Source organism: Salminus brasiliensis, chromosome 10, assembly GCF_030463535.1.
Source record: "Salminus brasiliensis chromosome 10, fSalBra1.hap2, whole genome shotgun sequence".
Taxonomy (NCBI): Eukaryota; Metazoa; Chordata; class Actinopteri; order Characiformes; family Bryconidae; genus Salminus; species Salminus brasiliensis.
Window position 1 is genome coordinate 30,978,092 of NC_132887.1, and position 25,183 is coordinate 31,003,274.

General features: G+C 42.2%; 1 protein-coding gene across 1 annotated transcript in view; it reads right to left on the minus strand.

Annotated features, from left to right (window-relative positions):
• The window catches only part of LOC140564386 (cysteine-rich motor neuron 1 protein-like), a 60,366-nt gene that overhangs the window by 10,206 nt on the left and 24,977 nt on the right, over nt 1-25,183 (minus strand). Inside the window, exons 4-9 of the mRNA XM_072689802.1 lie at nt 24,758-24,997; nt 15,961-16,140; nt 9,450-9,653; nt 6,679-6,807; nt 4,577-4,727; nt 121-242 (exon numbers count right to left, since the gene is read on the minus strand). Coding sequence (XP_072545903.1) covers nt 121-242; nt 4,577-4,727; nt 6,679-6,807; nt 9,450-9,653; nt 15,961-16,140; nt 24,758-24,997 — 1,026 coding nt within the window. The remainder of the gene's footprint in view (nt 1-120; nt 243-4,576; nt 4,728-6,678; nt 6,808-9,449; nt 9,654-15,960; nt 16,141-24,757; nt 24,998-25,183) is intronic.

A 25,183-nucleotide genomic window follows, 5' to 3' on the forward strand; every position in this document is an offset into this window, starting at 1 on the left:
ATCACATACATCAGAATCACATATTCTATATACGTTTACTTAAACAGACATCTGGGTGGCACGATTGATTAGATTAGATGTGGTTCCCGACATAGGATAGAAAGAAAATAACACACTCACCTTTACAGAGGCACACACTGCAGCCCTTCCGGTTCTGCTTGTAGCCATCACTGCACTGCTTGTCACATGTAAAGGGGGGGCACTTGATGCAGCGACACATCTCACAGCCGTGCTTGTTCCTCCTGAGTGGAGTGAGATATGATTATTAGTGATGGAAGTTCTTTTAAAAGACACAGAGTTTTAAATCAAATGATCAGTTTGCACTAAATACACTATGTCCAAATGTTTGCGGACTTTTAATGAATGCATTCAGCTACTTTAAGTTGCACCCATTGCTGCACACCTTATCTAGTCCCTGTAGAGCAGTACTGCCAACAGAATTGAAATCTCTGAAGCAGACAAACATGAACCTACTGATATCATGCCTAATGCCAGGTGTTAGCTGGAGGGGTACACAGCGCCCCCAGCATTGAGCTGTGGAGCAGTGGAAATGTGTTCATTGGAATGATGGTGCTCCAGCTAGTGCTTTTGGCATGAGTTTTCATGCAACATCCTGACCTTACTAATGCTCTTGTCGCTGAATGCAATCAAATCCTCACAGCAAAGCTCCAAAATCTAGGACAAGTGACAGTTTCTCCAACAAAGGCAGGATATTTTTTTTTAAATACCCTTGATTTCAAAAGAAACAATAAACAAGCAAGTGCCCCAATATTTTTGTCTAATGTGAAATGAGTGGATATTCAAACCAGACCAGAACTTAAATATAAAAGGTGTAAATTTAAATGATATTACAGTATGTAGCTAGATGGTCTGATTTCTTAGACATGGATTAAGCCGTGTCTTGGACTAGTTGTATATGACTGATTTGATGACCACTTGATTCATTGCTCATCATTGCTATAGATGTGGATGATGAACTGTAGCTGATCAGCGTACTGCTGTACAACTACAACTCCAACATTAGACAGTGAATTTAGCCAATATGCTATCTTCACCTTCAGACCCTCCTCTTCCTTGACCAGAGCTGACCAAGCTTTCACGTTTCCATTCAGCTGTTGAATTCTTCTGACCTCAAGCTCCTATCATTTCTCACATCTCCCTTCCTAATGAGGCATGCACAATACAGTGCTTCCTAAACTGCCAACAGGCATTTTGTCTGCCAACCAACAACCTGCAGCCCTCTCCATTCCAGATACCAAGTTTGTGGTGACCACGTGATGCAAGTAGACGTATCATGTCCACACTAGTGAAGATTTAACAGCTTGGCTAATACACGAACATGCACTATAATAATGGAAGGCTCTGTGCTCCACTCCTCCTTGTTGAAGGTACTCTGCAAAGACCGACGAGCCAGATGGTCAAGACTGGTACAGCAGGGCATATGGTTCTGCTTTCCTCCCCACTATATGAGTTCCCTTTGAAGAGTCCAGATAAAAGCAGCACCCAGAAACATGTGAGATCCCTGTGGTGCGCACGCCATTCCAGCACTAACAACATGGTCCCCCCCCCCAGCCCACTTAACTCTTCCATTCATCCAATCCTCATGGGTCCATGTTTAGACGAGATGAGGCATTTCTTGTTTTCAAGCTTTACATGAAAGACGCCACTGTGCTGCACTTCTAAGATCTGACCACCTCTGTATCTGTGTCTGATGTTCAGTCTCGCCATCTCAATTCGCCTTTTTACTGCTGGGCGGCACTCTCTAGTGAACAGTCGCTGTTCTGTCCATCTCTCACTTGCTCATCCTTTCTCAGACCTCTGATGCAGACTTGAAAAGGGAATGTAATGTTTAATCCCATCTCTCTAGCATTACACTTTATTACCACTGACCGTGGTTCCAAATCCTATTCCTGGGCTATTCCATCTCTGCATATATTCTGGAATGATTTCACCCAGCGATTTTCTAGGTCTGAGGACAGATGGACAGAATTGCATAACAGATCTATAAAGCAACACGCCTGCATGATAACAAACATACAGTTTGCAGTTGCATGGGTGCAGATGCAGCCGTGTTCAGGCCAGGTGTGTTTCAAGTGTGCAGGGGTCAATGCCTTTCTTTGCACATACATTACATGTCAAATGTTTGTGGACACCCCTTGTAATGTATGCACTCGGCTACTTTTTAAAGTTGCACCCATTGCTGACACAGATGTGCAAATGTGCGCACACACAAATCTGTCTAGTCCCTGTAGTGAAGTACTACCAATACAATAGGATTCTTTGGAGCAGGTAAACATGAACCTATTGGCACCATGTCTAATGCCAGGCATGGGTTAGAGGGGTATACAGCCCCCCTCCCCCGGCATTAAGCTGTAGAGCAGTGGACAGGGGTTCTCTGGAATGATGGACAGTGCTCCATCCAATACCTTTGGGATATGCAATCAAATCCTCACAGCAATGCTCCAAAATCTAGCAGAAACCTTCTCTGAACATTAGAGACAGGATAAACTGTCCTTAGTTTCAGAAGGAACAATGAAAGAGCAGGTCTCCCATTACTTTTGTCCATAGCCAGTCTTAGGTTTACTATCTGTCTCTCCCACCTCCATCAAAACAGTGAGCACCTACTTAGACACTACACAGCGGCAGCATAAGTCCTCCGCTCTCTTGCTGAAACAGCAGTATTGTGTATTGAGCCGGACGCACCGTGGAGGCCCACAGTGTACAAACATAGAGACAGGGCGTCCCGTGACCTTTGGAGTCAGGCTTTGTTTAAAGTTGGCCTGTGGAATTTCACTAGGGACTACTGCTGGCTCGGCACAAATTCCAGTGGGCCCCCACCAATGGCCCCGCTATGTCCTGTCAGATCCGATGATATTTTAGCCCCATTGAGAAGGGGAAACGGTTTAAGTCCTCCATTGTGCAGAGCCCAGGGGTGCTCCACTGTGCCAAATGTCAGTCCAAACAGCCGCTCCGCTACGCACCGTGACACACGCTGGACAAGCGAGGCTTGTACTTTTCGTTCACATTTGTTCCTTTTCTTAAAGCCGGCTTGGGCTGAAGCTCAAGGGCCACACTCCTGCTATCAAGGTCATGCTGTTGAGCTCTATGGTTCTGTGGAAAGCAACAGAAACCTTATAGCCACCGGAATGCCCCATGTTTGGCATCCATCAAAGGAACTGACACTAGCATCCTGCAGCGTTCACTTCCAACTGGTCATGTGATTGACTGTTCATTTATCATTTTTGGAGAAGTAACAAAAGCCACAAAGTCGTTAAACCTCAGAACCTTACCTCAGTATCAACAAACATATTCAAAGAGGAGGATCTTTGATTCTCTTTGTGGGCCACTATAAACACAACCCCCCCCCCCAAGAGGGAGCTGCAGTATGAGGATTCTGTGCTTCCTGGTCCCATCAATCCCCCCCCTCCCCAAAACCACAATCCGGCACCCAGCGAAGACCCTGTCAGCCCAATCTCCGGAATAGGTTCCTCAACAGCACGGTTCAGATAGCGGAAGAATTTCATGTAAGGCACACACAGGCCTCTTTTGTGACGCTGTGGTGGAATGGAGGGACGCTTTATGAAACGAAAAGTGGCTGGCTTGGAGGTGAGGATCTGTGGGGAGTAAAGAGGAAAATTTCCAGATGTTTGCTCAAGTCAGGCGGATTACTGGCAGGGAGGGGGTACAGGCCAAGCCATTTCAAGCACAAACCATGGCCAAGATGAGAGCTGAGCTTTTTTTGATTTTCATAGAAGGAATCAACAGTTCAGCAGCTAGGCCTGAAAGCTCTTTCTCTTTCTGTGATGATTAGACTCTCTGTACATTAACATATCATGTCTGATCTGTTCATTTGCAATGACTGAGACTAAATCATAAACCAAGTAGATCCATTAGCTGTCCAAATTCGGGTACACTGTGCTTTTCAAATTGTCTTTTTAATACACTAGCGTCTTTTATTTGTTGTATATTAAATAGATGTTCTATTAAATAGAATGTGATGCGTAATAAATAGTATACTTTATACATAAGGCCAGTTTTCCATGAACAAAAGCTGAAGAAGCAACAGACGAGACTGCTACCTTGGCATTACCCAAACATTTAATCTCTCTGATGAGATGTCAGGACTCATAACCTTGAGCTGTTTAAACATCATTAAAAGATTTTGAATGCAGGCTTCATGAATAGTTTGGAAAGAGAAACTGTCAAGTTTGTCATATTTAGACAAAACCTAGTCTTTATAACAAAGATGCTTTGATGAACATGAAGGTGAATTTTGCTAAATGCTTGCCAAAGTGCTGCACTAGTAAATCTCCTCACTAGTAAATGTTTTAACACAGTCCTTGCAGACATTTCTTACTTAATTGAAAAGTAAGAGTGAAAATCAAACACTGCTCACACAAGTTCACATAAAGGCAAGGTATTTAAACTGCTGTGCAACTGTGCTTCCACCTGACTTAACCTGATTATAGTGATTAAAGTCGCTTGGGTAGAAGAAGCCATGTCTAGATTGAAGAAGAAGAAGAAGAAGAAGAAGAAGAAGAAAAAAAAGCCTTGTTTAAGGTTCCCGCAGACTTACATATATCCATAGGGACAGGTCTTGCTGCAGGTGAGAGGTTTACACTTAGAGGGCAAGCTGCACTCACACACTTCACAGCCAAAGTCATCCTTCTCATATCCCATTGGGCATTGTAGGTTGCAATACTTGGACAATTCGGGGCAGGAGTCATCTGAAATGAGGTAAGTAAGAGGCGCATAAACGTAAAAACATCTATAAATGTACAATAGAGGGGTAAAAATATCCATGTACAATGGTGGCAACTGCATAAATTCTGGAATGTTAGTCTATTTGAAGTTAAAAATATTTAAATACATTTAAAACAGCCTGAAAAGTTTAAGATTATAAACAAACAAACAAAAAAAAACAATTAATAAAAAAGATAATAGAAAACTAGAGAAGTGCAGGTCCTGAAGGAAATGTACACTGGCTGCTCGGGTTTAGTGGTTCCCACACATGTAGTTGCTAGTCTGCTGCTATGTAGATGTTATGGTGTTGCTAAGTGGTTGCTCTGTGGCTGTTTCAGTGTTGCTACATGGTTGCTAGGTGGTTGGTATGACGTTGCTAAGTGGTTGCTAGGTGGTTCCTATGGTGTTGATAGGTGATTGCTAAAGTATTCCTGGTGGTTGATAGTGTACCTACGTGGTTGCTAGATGAATGCTATGGTGTTGCAATGTGATTGATATGGTATTTCAGGTTATTTGTGTGATGTTGCTATGGTGTCTCAGATAGCTGCCCAAGTAAAAGTAATTTGTGTGGTACCCATTGTGGTTGGTTGGGTGTTACTAGTGTATTTGTATCATTGTGACATTAGAGGTGAGCTCTATTAGAGGTGTGGTCCTTTTGCATTGATTCCTTTGGCTAAAAAAGGGGATCCTTAAGAATCTGTAGTCAAAGCCCAAATCACATAATTATATTTTTATTGTTTCAGAATTTAATGTTTGAGTTTTATTTTACAGTATATTACAATTCAATTAAGCTACTAAACAGTAATTATTTTTAGAATGTGTCCTTACAGTTAGAAAATCAAACCTTTAATTTGACCAGGAGTGCCTTTGCTCTTGCTCAAGCCTGTAAATGTGCTTATTCTTTTGGCTGCATTTAAAGCCTCAGGCTCTCTTTTTTTATGTTAACATAAAAAAAGCTGTACATATTGTTTATATTGTTATGACTGCTAATTCAATCAGATTGCTGTGTCCACACAAGAGGAGTCAATAGTTAAACCACTGTAAAGAGGTTTCTTTAAAACAGAATGCCAAATCAACTCTGCCCTAAAAAGAACTATACAGACTTGAAAACCCCTGGTTCATGAAAAAAAGGCTGGTGAGCTTGAGGAAATGCACGTCATGGGAAATGCCTCATGAACAAGTTACTGTGTGAAGCAGACTCGTGTCCAAGATGATTCATCTGGACTGTGCTCTGTGTATTAAGCCAGTGTTTACTTGTGTTGTGCACTGCTGGCACTTGCAGGAACATACACTTTAGAGTGTTTTTAAAGTGGCCTGTTAGCAACACCGCTCTGCCGTGAGGCTACATGTATGACTGTAGGGTGGAACAGCATTAGCAGCTTTGCTCTTCTGTTCGTTTTAGGTGTCAACACAGACTCATTTGCTGCTGAAATGACTGTGTCTGTACATATATGTACAAACATATTCGAGCTTCAAGTATGGCTCGGCTTCAGCTGACCTGCCATCCTTTAAGATCCACTGAATTGGTGGACGAACTTCCCCTGGGTGTCCGAATGGCAGTCACTCGCTGTCTTCAAATGCAGACCGAAGACCCACCTCTTCTAAGAGTATTTGGGTGAAAGTGCAGTGTGGAGTATTGTGGTCTCCATCCTGGCTTTTGTATTTAGTAGTATCTAGGTATCTTTGGATCCTAGTCTATACAAACTAGCTACGGGTATTTTCTGATTAAACAGTGACGCACTTTTGTAAGTCGCTCTGCATAAAAGCATCTTCTAAATGCTTTAAATGTAAATGTAAGTATATAAATGATTTCAATTAGATAAATGGATGTGATTTGTTTGCTGTTTAGACTTCAAAGAAAAGATCAGATTTGGGCCCGATGTGGCTGGCTGTCTAAAACCTAAGCAAAGTGTGAAAGATCTTGAATTCACTTACTGCCAAGACACTGACACAGCAGACAGCCGTTGTGATCCTGCAGGAAGCCAAAAGGGCAGTCTTGTGCTGATAGGGAGCAGTTTTCGAGTGGGGGACACAATAAGGGGCTCACAGTCTCATACGAAGGCTCTGAAGGAACATATGAGTTGAAGATTAGCTTCTGATGCTTCTGGAGATGGACAGGTCCATCACATGCAGTCAGAATGTCATTATTAAGCAAGACATGAATGGACACTGGACATCAGAACATCAAAACATTCAGTTCCAGACATTAACTTCTTCCAGTGAGTCATGGGGTGTGGTAAAACATGAGCTAGCATTGCTAATTTGCTAGTGTCTTGGTGTTTTGATAAATTCACATCTTTCAGGGGAGCGAAATCAAGGCACAGATGATTTCACAATGTCAGCTTTGTCTTTTATCAACTGTTTGTTGAATACAAATACACTTTGTCCAGAAGTTCGTGGACGCCCCTTTCTAGTTAATGCGTTCAGCTACTTTAAATGCACACAGGTAGCTTGTCTAGTCCCTGTAGCAGATAAACATGATCCTACAGGCACTATGCCTAATGCCAGGCGTGGGCTAGAGGGGGTGTAAAGCCTTCCAGCAATGAGCTGAGGAGCAGTGGAACTGTGTTCTCTGGAATAATGGTTCACTATCCAGTACTTTTGGGACAAGGTGGGGAGGTGAGCAGCCACAGCCAACACCCTGGCTTCCCTAGTCCTTTTGTGCTTTTGCATTCAGATTGTCCCAGCAATGTTCTAGTAGAAAACTTTTTTTTTTTTTTTTTTTTACATTTTTTATAAATACCCTTGATTTCACGGCGAATGAGATTCGTTCTCTAATACTTTTGCACATAGAGTGAGCCATGTACAGATCAAGTCTGCATTCTTGAAAATCATGCTAACAATCCTGTCTAAGCGTTAGGATTGCTAACAGCAGCACCCTCTGGGTTCCAGTGATTACAGATAAATGCAGCCATGATTATTCTGCCCTCACTTTCCTTATCTGACAGTCTTTCATGAACGGGCTGCCTCTCGCATTAGTTAAATTGCCGTACAGAAGCACCACTTTCTCCTAAACCCTGAACCTCCATCATCTCATCTGTTGATACTTAAATGATGGTAAAATGGGTCTGTGGTTGTCGTGGGGAGTTGCCGCTGTGGTGGCACGTGTGCAGCCCACAAAGGCCTCTCCTTGCTGGCAAGCAAATAACCACAAGGAGCTGTAACTCATTATGTTCGGCCTGTATACTGTTCTGCAGTTAAGGAAGCCAGGTTGGGTTCCTTTTGGCAGGTTAGCCCAATAAAGGGTAAGATTTCTCCAGTCTGAAGAATGCCTGCAGGCCTTTTTTAATGAGCTACTGTGGGGGTAAACGTGCACATGGATGGTACAGGATGGCTAACAAGCTGTATAATGGCGGGACAGGCAGTTACCCGAAGAAATGAACACACAAGCAACTGCTCTTGTGCAATTTTCTTTCAAATGAGCTTCACACTGTTACAATAATCTAGAAGAATTGAGTACTTAAAGAAAACATTCCCAACTGAAGACAATTACAGCTAACACAATCTAAGCCTGAGGTCCATGCTGGAAATCTGACTTCAGGATAAATGCGTGCACAAATTTTAAGGAAACAATCACCCATTTTGATACTGTGTGTGTAAGTGATTAGACCCAACTCCAATTACAAGACAAATACGTCAGTGCTGAAGCTCTGGACCAATAATAGATGTGTTCATCTTATTCCTAATCTTAATGTTCAATTTTAAGTAGATCTGAATTATAGGTCACTTCCTTCTAGGAAAATCTGAGGCAACTATTTGGATCATCAACAAGACCTGTTTAAATCCCAATGGTGCCACAGCCAACAATGGGTCAGGAGTCTTAAAGAGGACCACCTAGATCACTGGGTGCTATATCCAGTACTTTTGGGACAAGCTGGGGAGCTGGGAATGAGGTGGGAGGTGAGCAGCCAACACCCTGGCTTCCCTAGTGCTTTTGTGCTTATGCATTCAGATCCTCAGTTATAGTAGGAAAAACATTTTTTTTATATATATATATATATAAATACCCTTGATTTCAGAAGACACTGCGAATGAGATTTATGCTCCAATATTTGTGACCCACCTACAGATCAAGTCTGCAGTGAGCTAGGTGGGGGGAAATGGCTTAGATTATCCTCTCTTGTATGGTCTACAAAGGTGCTACCCAACTGTTTGCCAGCTCTTGTAGACAACACTGGGCAGTGAGTGCTCTCCTCCAAGCGTGTTTATGTACAGTAAATATGACTAATAGTAATTAGGCCTTTCAATACATCAACTTTAAGCTTCAACTGATGATATGAGACACTGAAGCTCAGTTGCTGTAATTCTGTTCTGCATATATGCTATTTCTTTGGCTGTGGGTAGTCACAGGGCTTGCTGTCCCTTGGTTTGGGCCTCAGCTTTTGGCCAGTAGTCTCAATGTTCACATTTAAATATCTGGCATACTTTTAGTAGCTTAATGGTGAGGTGTTGATAAGTTCCTCTCATCATAGAAAGTGTGAATGTGTGTGTGTTGTTGAAAAAGAGAGACTAAGTGTAGGATTGAGAAGTGTTAACATTCAGGTTTGTGTGTGTGTTCATGTTATAGTAAGCCTTGGTTTACAAAACCCTCAGTCCTATAAACAAAAAGGGGCTACATGTGAATACTTGCATGTGTGTGTGCACGTTTGCCACTATGTGTGTCTGCTTCTGTGCGTGTGTGTCCATGTGTGTGTTTGTGTCCTTACCCTCACAGAAGGGGCAGCACTCTCCTGGGATTTTGACTGGGTTCTGGCAGCTCTGTTTGCAGGCCATGGCTGTGCAGTGGGGTTCTCCGTCCACACACTGGCAGAAAGTGCAGTCGTCCTCCTTCCACTGCTCCTCGTGCTGTCTGAGTTTGTGATTCACCCAGCAGCTGGCCTTGGTGCTCTCCACGGACAATAGCTCCACATCTGCAGGAAGAGACACCAAAGGGTTAACCCTTAGAGGATTACAGTTGTGATGGCTACTTCATTATCTACAATAGAATTAGTATTGTCCTTTTGCTATACATTTGATAATGATTTATTATGTATAAATAACAATTTATACATAACTGCATAATTATATGGTTTAGACATCTGAGAAAATATGTACAACTAATTAATTGTATTTATGTTCGGTTTACAGTCATTTCTGGCCTTTTTTATATGAAACAATACAAAAATGTATTTGCTTTCCACCAGACTGTAAACATGTCTGTTTTCAAATTCTCATTAAATTACTCCTTTCACACAAAAGTGAGATCGCTCGAAAGTGTCAAATCCACACTTTTAAAAGACTTTATCCATTTGTTTCAATCAGCTATAGGTGAAAAGCAATCCAACATATAGTAAAAAGACATTGTGTAAAAAGACACTTAAGTGGACAAAAGTAATGGGACACCTGCGCAATCATTGTCTTTTACAACATCAAGGGAACATATGGATGTAGAATGTATGCTCTGGAAAGATCCAGGAGGCAGAAATCCAAGGTGAAGGGAAAAAAGAGGCTTAGTTCCGGCATACAACTGAGCGAGGATCAAGGCATAAGATAGTGATTATGGCCTGGATTAGCATGCTAGATATGAGGGAGGAAAAAGGCTAAGTTTGAGCTATGACCGAGAAGAGAGAAGAGAGAGTCACCTAAACGGAAGGAAAAGGCATATGTAAACCATTCTGGTAAAAAGTTTTAAATGAATACATTGGTGGAATGTCAGCATATATCATTGGTGTACATTCCTGCTCGGTGTCAAGGGTCAACATGACCACTGTGTGTCACTCTTAGCTTAATGCTGTTAGCTTGACCATTTTAGCTGGACCTCGGCCTGTCTAGACCGAAGACCGGTGCAGAGGTCACGGCTGTAATTTTCACTCCGAAGTAGGAAATGCTGTTTAAAAGCATTAGCGTTAGCATTACACCCGCATTTACACCAGTGTTTGAAGTTCTGAGCAGCCTTAAAACGAAGCCAAATGTTCAAGAGCTTCCTGAGCTGGTGGCGTGTTCTGCTAACGGTTTAAGTACAGTCTGGAGGAATTTCAGAGGTAATGTGTCAGAGCTTCCTGAAAACATAGGTAATTGAGCTTTTTGGTTCTGTTTGCAATAGATGTAGTTTAGTGTCCAGTCATCACTGCAGTGTAGGTGCTGCGTTCTGTGTTTGATTTGTTCCCAGGAAAAGCCTATGTTTACTTGATTGCAGCAGTTATTTGGCTGATGTGCTTTCCATCTGGATGCAGTTAAACCCATTGACTCTTCATCTTGGTTTTCTCTCCTCTTTGTTTCCTCCCTCCATCTCCCAGGTTCTGTAAGAGCATGCTCATGTATACCTGCTGGAAATACACTGAGATAAACTATCCAAATGTTTGTGGACACACGTCTAATGAATGCATTGAGCCACTTTCAAGTTGCCCCCATTGCTGACACAGATGTACAAATGCACACACACATATGCAGCTTGGTAGTCCATGTAGAGAAGTACTGTCAATAGAATCGGACTCTCTGGAGAAGATAAACATGAACCTATTGACACATTGATATGTCTAATGTCTAAGGTCTGGGCTAGAGGGGTCATTGAGGTCAGGTGGTGATCATTCAACACACTGACCTCATTAACTCTCTTGTTGCTGAATGCAATCAAATCCTCACAGCAATGCTCCTCCAAAATCTAGTAGAAAGCCTTCACTGGACAGTAGAGACAGTTACTCCAACAGAAGCAGGATAAACTCTTTTTGATAGCCCTTGATTTAAAGAGAAACAATGAATGAGCAGGTGTCCCAATACTTTTGTCCATATCTGCTGAAGCATTCAGGGCCCTGATCTATTCTAAAAGAAATAGTGAATTCCACAGAACAGAATAACAGGATCCTGAACTAAACTACTGGGAATCAGATGACAAAAAAAGGGATGGGGCGGGACTTTTCCCACACAAGTGTGAATTCAGATTCGGCTAGAGAACAGCCGCAGAACACCTACTTTTATACGGTCTAACCTCACTAATTTAGGGCCTTATGTTCTCCAGATATGTTAGCTAGCTCACAGTTGGTGCTTTGTGTGAACCTGCAAGGCTGCAGAGCTGAGAGTCAGTGTTAGTCAGTCGCCAAGTTGTTTTTATCAACCAGTGAAAGTTGTCAGTCAGCCACTGTACCACTAGCAGCACACTTTAGCCACAATGAGCTAATGCCATGTAATTCTCCATTAGTAATCTAAGAGCATGTCTCTTTTCCAAAGGTACACATATATATGGTACATATAATGCAACCTATTTAAATAAAGGTAAGATGCCATAGAAGCACCACTTTCTGGTTCCATAAGGATCCATTTTTGAAACAACTCAGCATTGACAACCTTAAAATTTGTAAAGAACCTTTTGATGTATTTACGTCTTTAAAATCCTATTTTAGTTTCTGTTTATTTGAGTATATGGTTTTAATATTTAAGTAATATCAAAAGTAATTGAAAGTAATTTCATCATACAATTACATTTTTAATGAGTTACTCAGTAATCTTTAACAGAATACATTTTAAAGTATCCCTCCCACCCCTGTTAATGTTTCTAAGTGACACTGTATGTAAAAAAAAAACATTTGTTTTCTGTCTGAATTCCTTGCAAACCCTAATACTGCAGAACCCAGAAGGACTGCCTCCAAACACTGTCTGTAGTCGGTACACTGAGTTGGCTATTCCAAAGGTTTAAATATTTCATTTTGTAACCATTGTAAGGCAGACTTGTTTGTGTACTTTAGCTCATTGTCTTGTTGCATGATCCAACTGTGCTTATGGGCAGTGGTGGCTCAGCGGTTAGAGCGCCGGGATATCGATAACAGGGTTGTGGGTTCGATTCCCGGGCTCGGCAAGCTGCCACTGTTGGGTCCTTGAGCAAGGCCCTTTACCCTCTCTGCTCCCCGGGCGCTGGAGTTGGCTGCCCACCGCTAACACGTGTGTGTGTGTGTGAGTGTGTGTTCACTACCAGATGGGTTAAATGCGGAGGACACATTTCGCTGTACAGTCCACACTGTACAGTGACGAATACGTGCACCTTTAAGCTCTAGCTCACAGACAGATGACCTGACATTGTCATGATGCAACAAATCATATCCAAATTAAAAAAAAAAAGTAGTGTTAGGTTTTCACTAGCCAAAAAGTTGCACTCTGAAAAGTGACCCCTTACATAAGGAGGACAAGCGAGGTACAATTAGCAAGTAAGATGCTACACCATCTGTCCAAAAGTTTGTAGACACCTTACCACTGATTTATGTGCCTCAGTAGCTGGTAATCTATTTGGTTAACAAATAATGTTGGATGTAACAATGTCCATCTACTCTTAAAAGTAGTGGATGAACAAACTCTGCTTTCTTTATGATTTGCTTTACTGCATATCTTGTCCTCTGGTATGAAGTGGATCCACATTTGTAAATACTGGTTTGTTCTGCAGCGTATCAACATCCGTTCCAATAGTTGTCAACCACAGAGTAAGCACTACACACTAATACCACAAGTACACTACAAGTGACTACACACCTGAAGTTTGTGTGAAAGACTGTGATTAGCTCACTGAGTCTCTGTGTGTATCAACACTCACTCAGTGGCTCCCTCTTTTTTCTTTTTAATTTTCTCAAATTTTCCCAATTTTCCCCCCAATTTGGTGTTGCCGATTAACCAATCTTCCCTTAGCCCTAGCAATGCTCCAGGAACTAGGAGGGTAAGGACTTAACACATGTCTCAAAGCCGTCAATGCTGAATTGCTGGGCAGTCGACACACTTGGAGGACAGCGCTGGGTCGCCAGCTAACAGACGCCTGTACCGGCCAACATCAATTAAGAGTGATAATGGGAGGAAGTATCGCCAACTGTGCTCTTCTGGACTCCGGCCACTGATAGCAAAGCATGAAGGATCAGGATTTGAACTTGCGACTCCTGGGCCATAGTGGCAGCACATTAGACCACTGAGCCACTCATCCAACATCGATTAAGAGTGATAAGGGAGAGAACATGGTGAATTGTGCTCTTTTGGACTCTGGCTACTGATGGCAAAGCATCATGGCTCAGGATTTGAACTTATGACCCCCGGCCATAGTGGCAGCACGTTAGCCCACTGAGCCACTTTCATAATTTTTCAATGGAATAGTACAATGAAAAATCCCTTGAGCGCAGTGGTTCAATGCTATTTCTCTCAACGTCCAGGTTAACAGGGCTTCAGCCCCAACCATTAATTAACTGAAGTGGCAGTTTGATCAGAATACCCTGTGGGAAAAATTCTTTTTCTCTTTTCTTTTGGTGAATTGCTTCTTTTAACCCTTCATTTTCACAGTGTAGCTCTCATTAAAGCTTTCCTTATTGACCAAGGACCAGAGCTGGAACGGGCCAAGATGAAAGCATTCCCTCCCTTTAGAGGGCTTTGGATTCCAGGTGGGTCTCTAGACTTTGACCCCCTATAACCGCCGCTCCTACCTCTGATGTCTGCTGAACCCAGAAACACCCTCTGACTGAGGGGAAATACTAGTCTGCCTGACCGCTGTCTGTTAGCCACATGCGCTGCTAAGCTACTTACAGTCCATGCCAACCATTTCCATTCAGCTGGCTCCTGAAACCATCAGACAATAACAAGCTTAGTGGCAGTGAAGGTTTAGGTTGCTATCATTATTCTGGCTTCACCATGATGAGAATTCTTATCAAGGAATTTGTTATTCTGATAATGAAGCTCAAACCTCCTGTCCTAAAAATATGATTATTCATCATCCTTACTGCCCCTGCTGTTTACAAGATGCATGTTTATGACAGTAGATGTCTGGATTTGGAAAGGAAGCGGTTAAGGCAAAAAGCATTGTACACAGCCAAGGCACCTCAGGGGGGAAGGTAGTACAAAGCCTCAAGCACCGTCTCAACACTGCTGACCACACTCAGTGCTTTTAATGGAAGCTGGCTCCCCTGCACCCATTCATCAAATCAGACAACCTACCCTGCTTTACACAGCACAACTCTGCTGAGTCCCAGTGTTAAAGACTCATGCAAACAGTGTTATGTCTGCAAGTCCTAGAGAAGTGCTACGTAAACATGAATAAATTCATACCTAAGCCCTCCACTCTAAACCTTACTCAATAATATGCACTAGCGGGTTCCAAATGATGACTGGCTCTGTAGTATTTCATAACAGCTTATGATCTAAACACTCTGGCACTGTATGTCTTAGGAATGTTACCAGGAACATCCCATACTGTATAGTGACATACCTTCTGTCCTGGAGGGCCACATTCCATCAAAGTTTGGTCATATCCCTGCTCAAACACACCTAGTACGCCTGGCCATTAGGAATGAGACGTTTACCAGTTGTAATGATATAGGTTCGTGTAAAACCTAATGATAATCTTATGGTTTCAAATCTTGCTAATTCCAAAGCTGTGTATGATTACACTGTTTATTAAAAGGAGTGGAAGTAAACAGTCTACAGATACAGTCTCCCAACAGTGGGATATTTTGAGAACAAGGCATGTTTACACTGTGTATAATCTGTAAAAAAATAAACGGTATTTAATTAAAAATAAAACTCAATTTAATACTTGTGGTAAAATAATATCTGCATATATGTGCAGTGGTGCTATTTTAATTATTTCAGCATGTTTGAATAGTATGATGACACTGAAATCCATGGTTGCTTTGGTCACTCAATTTTTATAACCATTCTCTATCAGACATTAACTTATGTTCTGGATCAGATGTGCTCAAGCAGGGAAATCAACATACAGTGGCCCTCCAGGACTGGATCAATACCTCTCTTATTGTTATTGTTGTGCAAAAACCTTGTATCTTCAGAAAGGCAACTTTACAGGAGAAAGAGAGAACCCTGACTTTTGATAGAAGTCATTTTAGAGCATTTCTACTAAGGGTATAAGAAAATATCAATATACTGAAATACAAAAAATGTTTTTCAATATTGTATCAATTCTTGAATTGTAATAGTAACACTTGAAGAGCTTCGGTAAGTGTGCCATTAGTGTGCCATTATTATTACTGCCAATGTCTCTCAGCCAATCACATTGCAGGTTCAGAACTAACTATGGTATAATGAATCATAACCCCTGTATTGTGATTCATATTGTATCGCCAAGTTCTACTGGACCATTCATCATGAAATTCTGACACAATTAAAGGACAACCGATTCAATATTTTGCACAACAGCAAGAAATATTAGCTTATATGGGAGTCAGGTATGCAGTCGCTGACAGCAAAGCATGGCAGACAGTGTACCTATACAGACTGGGCAGCATTCCCCTTCTGGGATGTAGAAGTTTTCACAGTTCAGCTCAGCACACTCTGCCTTAGAGCAGAAGGAGATGCCCCCTCGACACTGGCAGAGCCAGCAGGAGTCCATGCGGTACACCTCGCCCTCAGCAAACTCCTTCCCGTTGTGCACGCATCTGGGGGAAACTGATGAAGAGAGACAGACACAGAGGCAGTGAGCAGGAGGTATGTAAGTCATACTATAATCATGCTGCACTACATCATACTAAAGTTAGCTAGAAAAGTCCCATTTCATCCATCACTGAAACCACTGATGAATGGGTAAGGATAGGATTAACATTTTAAAATAACATCCATACTGTAAAACTGTCTGGGCATTTTGTTTCTCCCCAAAGTAGCTGCGTATTGCTGACCTAAGCACCTTCGCTAAGCCTTTCTCTGTTCACACAATGCAGCCAGATCTGCTTAGCAAGAACGCACGCACGCTGCTTGTCTTATAGCTTGTGATCACAGACATATACACACATGCTGGGTTAAAGAAAACAGCAGCCGGAGACGAGTGTGTGCCGCAGACAACAGACGGGCTAACTTAAAGCCTAGCATAAGTACCGGAAGCTTCTGCTGTCTCCGAGGCTCTGCCTGCTGGAACAACAGATACCCCGCAGATCATTAAAGACCCCGGGCAAGCACTGCACAGCGGCACGCAACAGCCCAACATGTCTGATACTCGTCCAAATAGTGATTCTACTGGATCAGATTGGATTTTTTTTTACTTTTTTGTTCTCAATTTATAGGGGTTGTGTATTGGCAACAATCTGGCAATACGATACGCATTGTGATACAGGGGTTACGACTTGCTATACAGATAATACTGTATAGAAAACAATGTATGTTTTATAGATTTGAAGTTGACGTTTTATGCAATCAGAACAGTGGGATCTGAACACTATCGACACTGCTATCTAGTGGTCAGGGTTTCAACACAACACAAAATGAACCACTGTTTGCCACCAATATTTGCATATATCCTACTAATTAAAAACCGAGAAGGGCGTTCAGTACAGTATTGCAAAACATAACATCACAATACCTTAATTTATTGATTAAATTAATTAATTGTATTTAAATTAATTGTAAATGTAAAACTTATGTTTACATTTACAATTAATATTCACAATCTACAGCCCGCAGCAGTGAGGTGCATTCCTAGAAGTTACCAAAGAGATGCCAAAGAGAAATCTCTGTGGAGTGCAGTGTGGAGCTGTTTTAAACAGAGGGATATGAAAACAAATCCTGGCATTTGTGTCCGAACCCCACCATCCCCAGGCTGACTGCATGGCTAGGTGCTTAATTCTATACATTCGTGGTAATGGGACTGAATTTGAAATGTGTCTCAGTTAATGTAGTGTAAGCAGACCTGCTCTTTATCTAATCAACAGGCTGGAATAAATAGGCTGCGTGTAAACACACAATAAATCTGTTAAAACGGTAAAATCTATACAATTTATGACGGTCAGCATGTTCATGAACTTGGTCATGGTTTCTACAAAGTAGATAATCCGATCCTTTTCCACTGTCTTGGCATAAATCTGATATGGCCTTCCCACTTTCATCTTCATCATAAAAGTGGTTGGGTTACACTGTGGTCCTCATCGTAAAAGTGAATGGTGTTCAATACCATGCCATATATTTCTGTGTGTAGGTCGAACTTTACTGTAGTCATTTACAGTAATAATCAGCAACCTGCTTTCTACAGAAACTGTCATGCATGTTTTACATATGTATTAGATATGTGCTGTTGAATGAATATAGTGTCAGAAATATAGCTACCACCTAGTCAAGACACAAATACACATAGCTGTGTATGGCCATCATTCTATAGCAGTAGGACAGACTTCAGACATGATTGAAACCAGTGGACGCAGGGATCACCGCTTTGGACATAAAGCAGCCATCTGGACATTAACCTTTCTACCTTAACTGGCCACACCTGCTCCACCTAATCAATGTAAACAGTATTTTCAGTATTTCCAGAGAGTCTTTACAGCCTGGATGAGGTGTTGGTGACCACCATCATAAAGAGTCCAGATGCTACCAGATGTGTCCCTCCTACAGGCCAACAATGCATTGTACGGCAACATCAGCATCTGCGGGCCATAGAAGAAAGTGAAAAAGCAGAGCTGACCGTACGACCCAGTTTTTTTTTTTTGCAGGCTAATACAAAGCAGGTGGGTCAAGCCAGTCGAAAATAAAAAGAGGATTTGCCTCTTTTATTCCCCTCTCCTCTTTTCCCCGTTGGCCGTGTGTGAAGCGTGAGCAAGCAGAGCGGACCCAAATCAAAGCCGGCGAGTCAAAAGGCACCGCAGTGATTCATTAACATAACCGAGCTTCCAAGGGGAAGTCACGTGACAGGATGCGTGCATGTGATTTCCGTAGGGTTTGTGAAAGTTAATCCCGAGTGCGAACTGGTGCCGTAGACAGGGATTCCGATCGTGCCTCCTGATCTGAGGTTGTTTTTCTTTCTCTTTCCTATTTGTTTTTTTTGTTTGTTTTTAAGAGTCAGGCCAAGAAACTCAAAGGCGGCACCAACATTAACCGCGCCATCTCTTTTGCAAAGAATAGAAAGTTTATCAGCGTCGTTTACCATAATGAACAATAAACAATTATCTAGAGGGGAAGTCTAAGCCCATTAGTGAAAGGGTTCAGCGCTTATCTAGCTTAGCAATCTTAGCCTCAATCATCAGTTATTAAAGACATAATTGAGGCAACAGGTCAAGAAGTAAAAAGCACTGTAGACTGACTCATACATCTCTTGTGCTTTAGGGAACACTAAAGCAGTTACAAAATCCTGACAGTGTGTCCCGCACAGGTATCAGGACCTGAAATCATAGTGGCCTCTTCTCGCCAAGACTATAAAACATTCTACAGGCTGTAATTCCATATTGCCATACTGTGTCTATTCCCAGAAATACACAGATCATCATCTTAAAGAGCTCCTAATAAAGTTTAGCGCCGGGGCTTACTTCCCAACTATCTCAACACAGCCAATCACATTCAACTTTAAAGGTATTTCCGCAGATAGGAACAAATGAGTCAGATTCTAATGGGCACTTCCACAACAGCCTGGCAGACCTGCTAACCTACTAATAGGCAAGCAGAGGCAATGTGCCACACTGGCCTATTCCCCGCTTAGAGCCATCATCATTACTTTTCTAAAGCAATAAAAATCCTTTTATATAATCTCTATTGGTGTAAAATATGTAGCATGATTAGGATTAATGCTCTAGGTTAGAGGTTTGACTAAACTTTGGCTATCAGAAAGGCAAACAGGCACCCCAGATAGAATAAACATAGGAAAACAAAAAGATTCAATTTCTTGCCACCAGAGGGGAAACGGTAATTGGGTTCATGGTAAACCACTGTAAAATACATGACAGTTAAATCATTAAATGATTTTTTTGTTATTCATTAAAATCATGGTGGACTACAGCGCTTTAAAAATCTCACGTTAAATACTGTACAGCATTGGTCTCCCAGACAAAGCCTCGAAGATGCAGTACGCGACATGGGTTTGTTTGTGTCAGGGAAAATGTGGCAGAAAGCAGCGACAGAGCTTCTGAGATTTTTCAGCCTTCTAAGAGGACCAAGTCTGATTTTTTGGGAGTTTTTTTTCTAAACTATTCCAACTGGAAAAGACTTTTGAGGAATTCTATAGCTTTTAACATACAGAATAGAGTTGTCATGTTTATGACATGCTGGAAGAAGCCGTTAGATTATTAGTAAACTGTGGCCATGAAGGCATGAACATGGTCAGCAACAATATTTAACAGTCTGTAGCATTTAAGATGATTGACTGGCATTAACAGGCCCAAAGTTTGCCAATACATTTTTTTTACACCCATTACACCCTCACTACCAGCCTGGACTGTTGATAAAAACAGGTCAGGTTCATGCATTCATGCTGTTGGTGCCAAATTCTGACCCTGTGCCTCAGCAGAAATCAAGATTCCCCAGACCAGGTAACATTCTTCCAGTCTTCAACTGTCCAGTTTTGATGAGCAGGCGTCCACTGCAATAGTGGAACTAGATTAGTGTACAGAGTAGCCTTTTGTCAGCTCGAACCAGACAGGCCATTCTCCATTGACCTCTCTCACCAACAAGGCGTTTCTGTCTGCAGAACTTTCACTCGCCAGACGTTTCTTCTTTATTACACCATTCTGACTGTCATGCTGAAAATACCAGGAGATCAGCAGTTACAGGTATACTCAAACCAGACCGCTCTGAACCAACAACCATGGTGCGCTTAAAAACCCTACCATCGCTTTTTCCCTTCATTCTGATGGTTGACATGAACAAAAATAGCTAAAGGTAACCATGAAAATGTGTCTTCCACACTGTTCCAAAAGTTGTTCCACACTTTTGAATAATAATGAGGTATATTTCCCTTACAAACTGTGGAATAAAATGTAATTGCACTAATTCAAGCAATCTAATGTTAGAAGTATTTCTTAGTAGCCACCATTTTCCTTCATATGTATTTGCACCCTACCATGGATATTGTCCCTACCAGCTTAATATAGAGCAATCTCAGATGATTATTCCAACTGACTTGCAGTAGCTATATGCAAATTATTCAACACCCATTTAAAAAATTCAGGTTCAGCTTTTTGTAATAAACCAATCAAACAAGACCAATGTAATAATAATAGTGCTTTTTTCGCAATTCAACACAAAATGACACTGCAGTCTCAGAATTCTTCAACCCTTTCATGACAAGCACCTTCAGTACTTAGTAGAGCTCCCATCTGCTGTTACGACCTGCTGGAAACTGGCTGCATAGTCAAAAGCCTAAAAGCTTTTAAAGGAATCTTAGCCTCCAGTTCACTAATATTTTTGGCTTTCTTCAAATCCTACCAAAAATCTTTTATGGAGTTCAAGTCAGGTGACCATGACGACCACGCCAGAATCTTCCAGGACATGCTTGGGATCACTGTCCTGTTGCAAGGTTCAATGATGCCCAAGCTTCAACTTCCTCACAGAAGGCATGATGTTTTCTCCTAGGATTTCCTGATAATTGATTGAATCTATCTTGCCCTTCCACACGCTGCAGGTTTCTAGTGCAGGGTGTTCTTTTCAGTGTATGCTTAAAAAAAGAACACCCTGCACTCAGCTTATGCTTTAGCGTATGTCTCCTCCAGGCACACCGCTGATGCATAGGCCTGAGGTTCCAGGTTGAGTTCTTTTCACTCCACAGAACAGAATTATTATTATTATATATATATGGTTTTGAGCAGATTGGAGCCAACTTTTCTTCTGCTTTTGGGTCGGTAGAGGTGTACAGGCATGGAGACCCTCAGCACTTGGTATGCACCTTACTGTGCAAACTGAAACTTCAGTGTCTGCTGCCACCAAATCTTGCTGCAGGTCATTTAAGGGTTTTTGACCACCTACCCAGGACCACCTGCTCAGGATGCTATTTAAACTGTTCTTGAAACTCTTGGTACTGTACACTGCAGTATATCTACATCTACATCTCTCTCTCTCTCTTTTCTCTCCCTCTGAAGCAGGACTCAGTCATGCAGAAGCTAAGCGCTAGTGCAGAGGGCACCCACAAAGGGCATGAAGTCCCCTGAGCCTGCTGAAAGAGGCAGACTCTTGTTATCAAAATACTGATCCCCACCCGCCCCCACTGCCGCCACTCGCAGTCCCGCCATCTATGCACACACACACACACATACACACTCCCATGCTCTCCCTTTCTCTCACATCCCTCAGTTTCTCACTCTCTCCCACACACAGAAGGGACACATGCCCATACATATAACCATCCGTGAACCCCTTGCACTTCCCTACTTAGACTGCTGTGTGTGTGTGTGTTTGTGTGTGTGCATGAGCAGACAAGCGAAGCCTTTGACTCCGCTCTGCCGTTCGGAACACGACTGGTAGCCTAAGCGCTTTTTCCTCTGTTCGCCCGGCTTCCTCGTTAAGTCCATTAGTTCCAGGACATGGCACACATTTACAGCAGGGCCAAGAGGCCAGAATGGGAATTTGGACTGTTGGTAAAACAGGGAATATTTGACGCTAGCACAAAGTACACACTGAGGGTGAAGTGCCCTTTTCTGTGTAAAACGGCCTTATACACCATCCTTCTCTCAATCTCTCTCTCTTAGCTGTCCACTTTTTTTACATTCTCTGTCCTTCAGCCTCTGACGCCTTCTCTGAAGACAATTGTACAGTGCATGCAAGCCACAACCACCCAAACACTTATTATTGTTATTTCACACCAGACGCGACTCTCGTGTGTCAGGTCAGGTACAGCAAGTATAGGTTAAAGTTAACATAGCTTGCAAAATGGGTTTCCTGTTCAGTAATTTGATTGGTGAATGAGGTTAACAGATTCTGCTCTGGAGGTTTGTATGCGTACACCTAATGAAGCACGTTGCCGCAAAAGGCCACTGACTTTGTGTTGCCATGTTGTAGTTGGCACCATGTTGTTATGCCCATGTCTGGCGCATGTTTGGGTTTAACCTCAGTTTTCAATGGCAGGAATGAACAAGGTTTTCCAAACAAATTGCCTCTATCGCATTCTGTGTACATTCTTCTCCTTCTCTTTTGATTTACAAGGTCCTTAAAGAGTCATAATACTAACATTGTTACATTTAAGCTAATGCTACTGCGACTTCACCAAAGTAAAACGGGCCATAGAGGTCGTATCCCTTTGTGGTTTGTTAACCGCCTTGAAGAATGACCACAAAAGTATGAAAAGAGGTGAAGACCACTTTGAGTCTGGTCATATTGAGGAGCAGAGCCTGAATTCAGGTCAACCTGGAAGGCTTGTCAAAGCAAGCTAAGAAGGGAAGGCTCTATTGTGTTTCAGTGAGAATTAGATGGAGAACAGATACCTGCATCATAGCCTACATCCACCACAAATCCAGCTCAACATCAGCTTCTGTTGCTAACTGATTTCAGATGATCTAAGCAAATCTTTGATGATAATTGAAAAGCTGCTCATCCAGGAAAAAATTACCTTAGGCTGGTAAGCAAGCTGGTTGAGCAGCGTAGCTCTTGTCCAGCTCAGAAGACGATTTCATATGAGTTGGATGATTTAGCTAAAATTGTGACTAAGGTGGTTGACCAGTTTGATCAAGCTGGTCATAATGACGGACTAGTGTGGCAAACAACTGATTCTCAAACTGAACGTGCCAATAACATTCGACTACCACACTGGCATAGTGTGTTGGTTTGTGCAGCTGCCAGTCTAATGACGTCAATTCAGTGCACAGTAGCATTAGCTTACATGTAGCAATATTCATATTTTGACTATTTAACAGAATCATAAGTCAGAAGACCCAGTGATGTACAGGAGTAAAATGCACACACAACAAAATGTACAGGGCACAGCTTATTTATTTACTACAAAACATGACTGAAACGAATGGGGTTTTCAAAAAATGGCCTTTGCCACTAAAAAATAGAAGTAAGAGCCGGAGTGCCAAATATGGGCATAACGAGAACAACAGAATGACACATGACTTCAGTTGTCTATAGACACAGAGCGTACCTTTGCACTTCTCACATGCATTACTGCTGTTACACTGTGTGTATACATAACAACTAAGAATGCCTTAAGGTGTGTCTTCTCTTCATACACATTAAGGCAATTACATCACAGCCATTGTAATTGAGATGAGGACTTGCTCTTGCCCATCTCCAAAATGTCCTTTCAGGCATGGTAGCATGGCTTATACGTGTGGACTGGAACTGCAACTGCAAAAGTACCAGGTAAACCAGGTAAACACCTAAATTTCATTGGTATTTCACAAACCTCCAGAGCAGAATCTGTTGACCTCATTGACCAATTAAATTACTTAAGGAATCAGCCAATTAATTTAGCAATTGTATGTGGTTTGCCTAATTTACATACATCGATCAGCCATAACATTAATAGCATCTCTTTTTCATTAACTGCAATTTAGATAGGGCTATTTAGATATGGCTATAATTGCCTGTGTTGGACTAGTATGGACTTTAGAGCCCCACTGGTAGGGCAGTAGTTTCCCTCACCTCGTAAAAAAGGCTTGTAGCATATAACAATAGCAAGTACTTTAACACACTTCCAGGAGAATCCTGAGCATCTGTCTCTGGCATCAATCTTATGTAGTTCATTTTAGAAGAACTTTCAATAATGTTCTACAGAATTATATATGTATTGTATTGTACAGTTTATTTCACTATAATTTCAAACCAGTATCTGATATGCATTTGTGACACCCAGAGAGTCACATATCTGCCTTTTTAATGTATTGAGTGAATACTGCATGTATGTGCACTTTTCAGTTTATTAGAAACACCTACCCGCAGCTGCATGTTGCTGGAATACAGTTAAAGACTGTAGTCCATCTACTAGTTTCTGAGCACTGAGCTGTTTTTGGCTGGATATTTTTGGGTGTGCTGACCACTCTCAACTTAGCCGTTAAAGCAACATTATGTAGCATTTTTACTTTAAAAGCTTCAAAATCATGTTGACCCTCCGGTGATCTGTAATAGGGAGAATAGTGTCTCTATCATTGCTACACATGGCTTAACTGCGCTATGTAACTCTGGTGAAGCGGTCAAAACGACACTCGTGAGAACTGCACTACGTATCCCTCTGCTTGTCAAGAAATGCATGTGTGCAGCATCTCCTTCAGGGGTGGCTCAATGTGGAAATGACACTTCCCAACTCCATGGGGGATCCACCTCCGAAGTAATGGTCCTGTGGTCAAAAAGAGTATTTACTGTTTAGTAATGCAGATGCGCATACCTCTCTGGCAGTCATAGGTGCGGCAGCAGTTTCCTGGTGCACCAGTGGCCTCGTTGATGACGACTGCCCTGTGTCCGCTGGGACATTCTGGCTGGGGTGAGCACTGACCACAGGTGCACTGAGGTGACAGTGTGGGGCAGCAGCCTCCAGGAGGCGTGTAGCTGTGGGTCAGCACTGAGTCAGGCGGGCAGTCAGTTGCAGGTAGAGTCGAGCATATGATCCCTGCACATTTCAGCTCCACTGAAACACACACAAATATGCAGAGAATGGGTTAGAATAACAGTCAAATAACAGTTGCTGTCATAAACACCTTCTACCTCTAAGTGGTTGCAGCAGAGAGAAGAGAGGGAAAGTGAGCGAGAGGGAGGGAGAGAGAGAGAGAGAGATCGGGTTTCAGGCTGGCAGCAGTGCGGCAGTCATCAGATC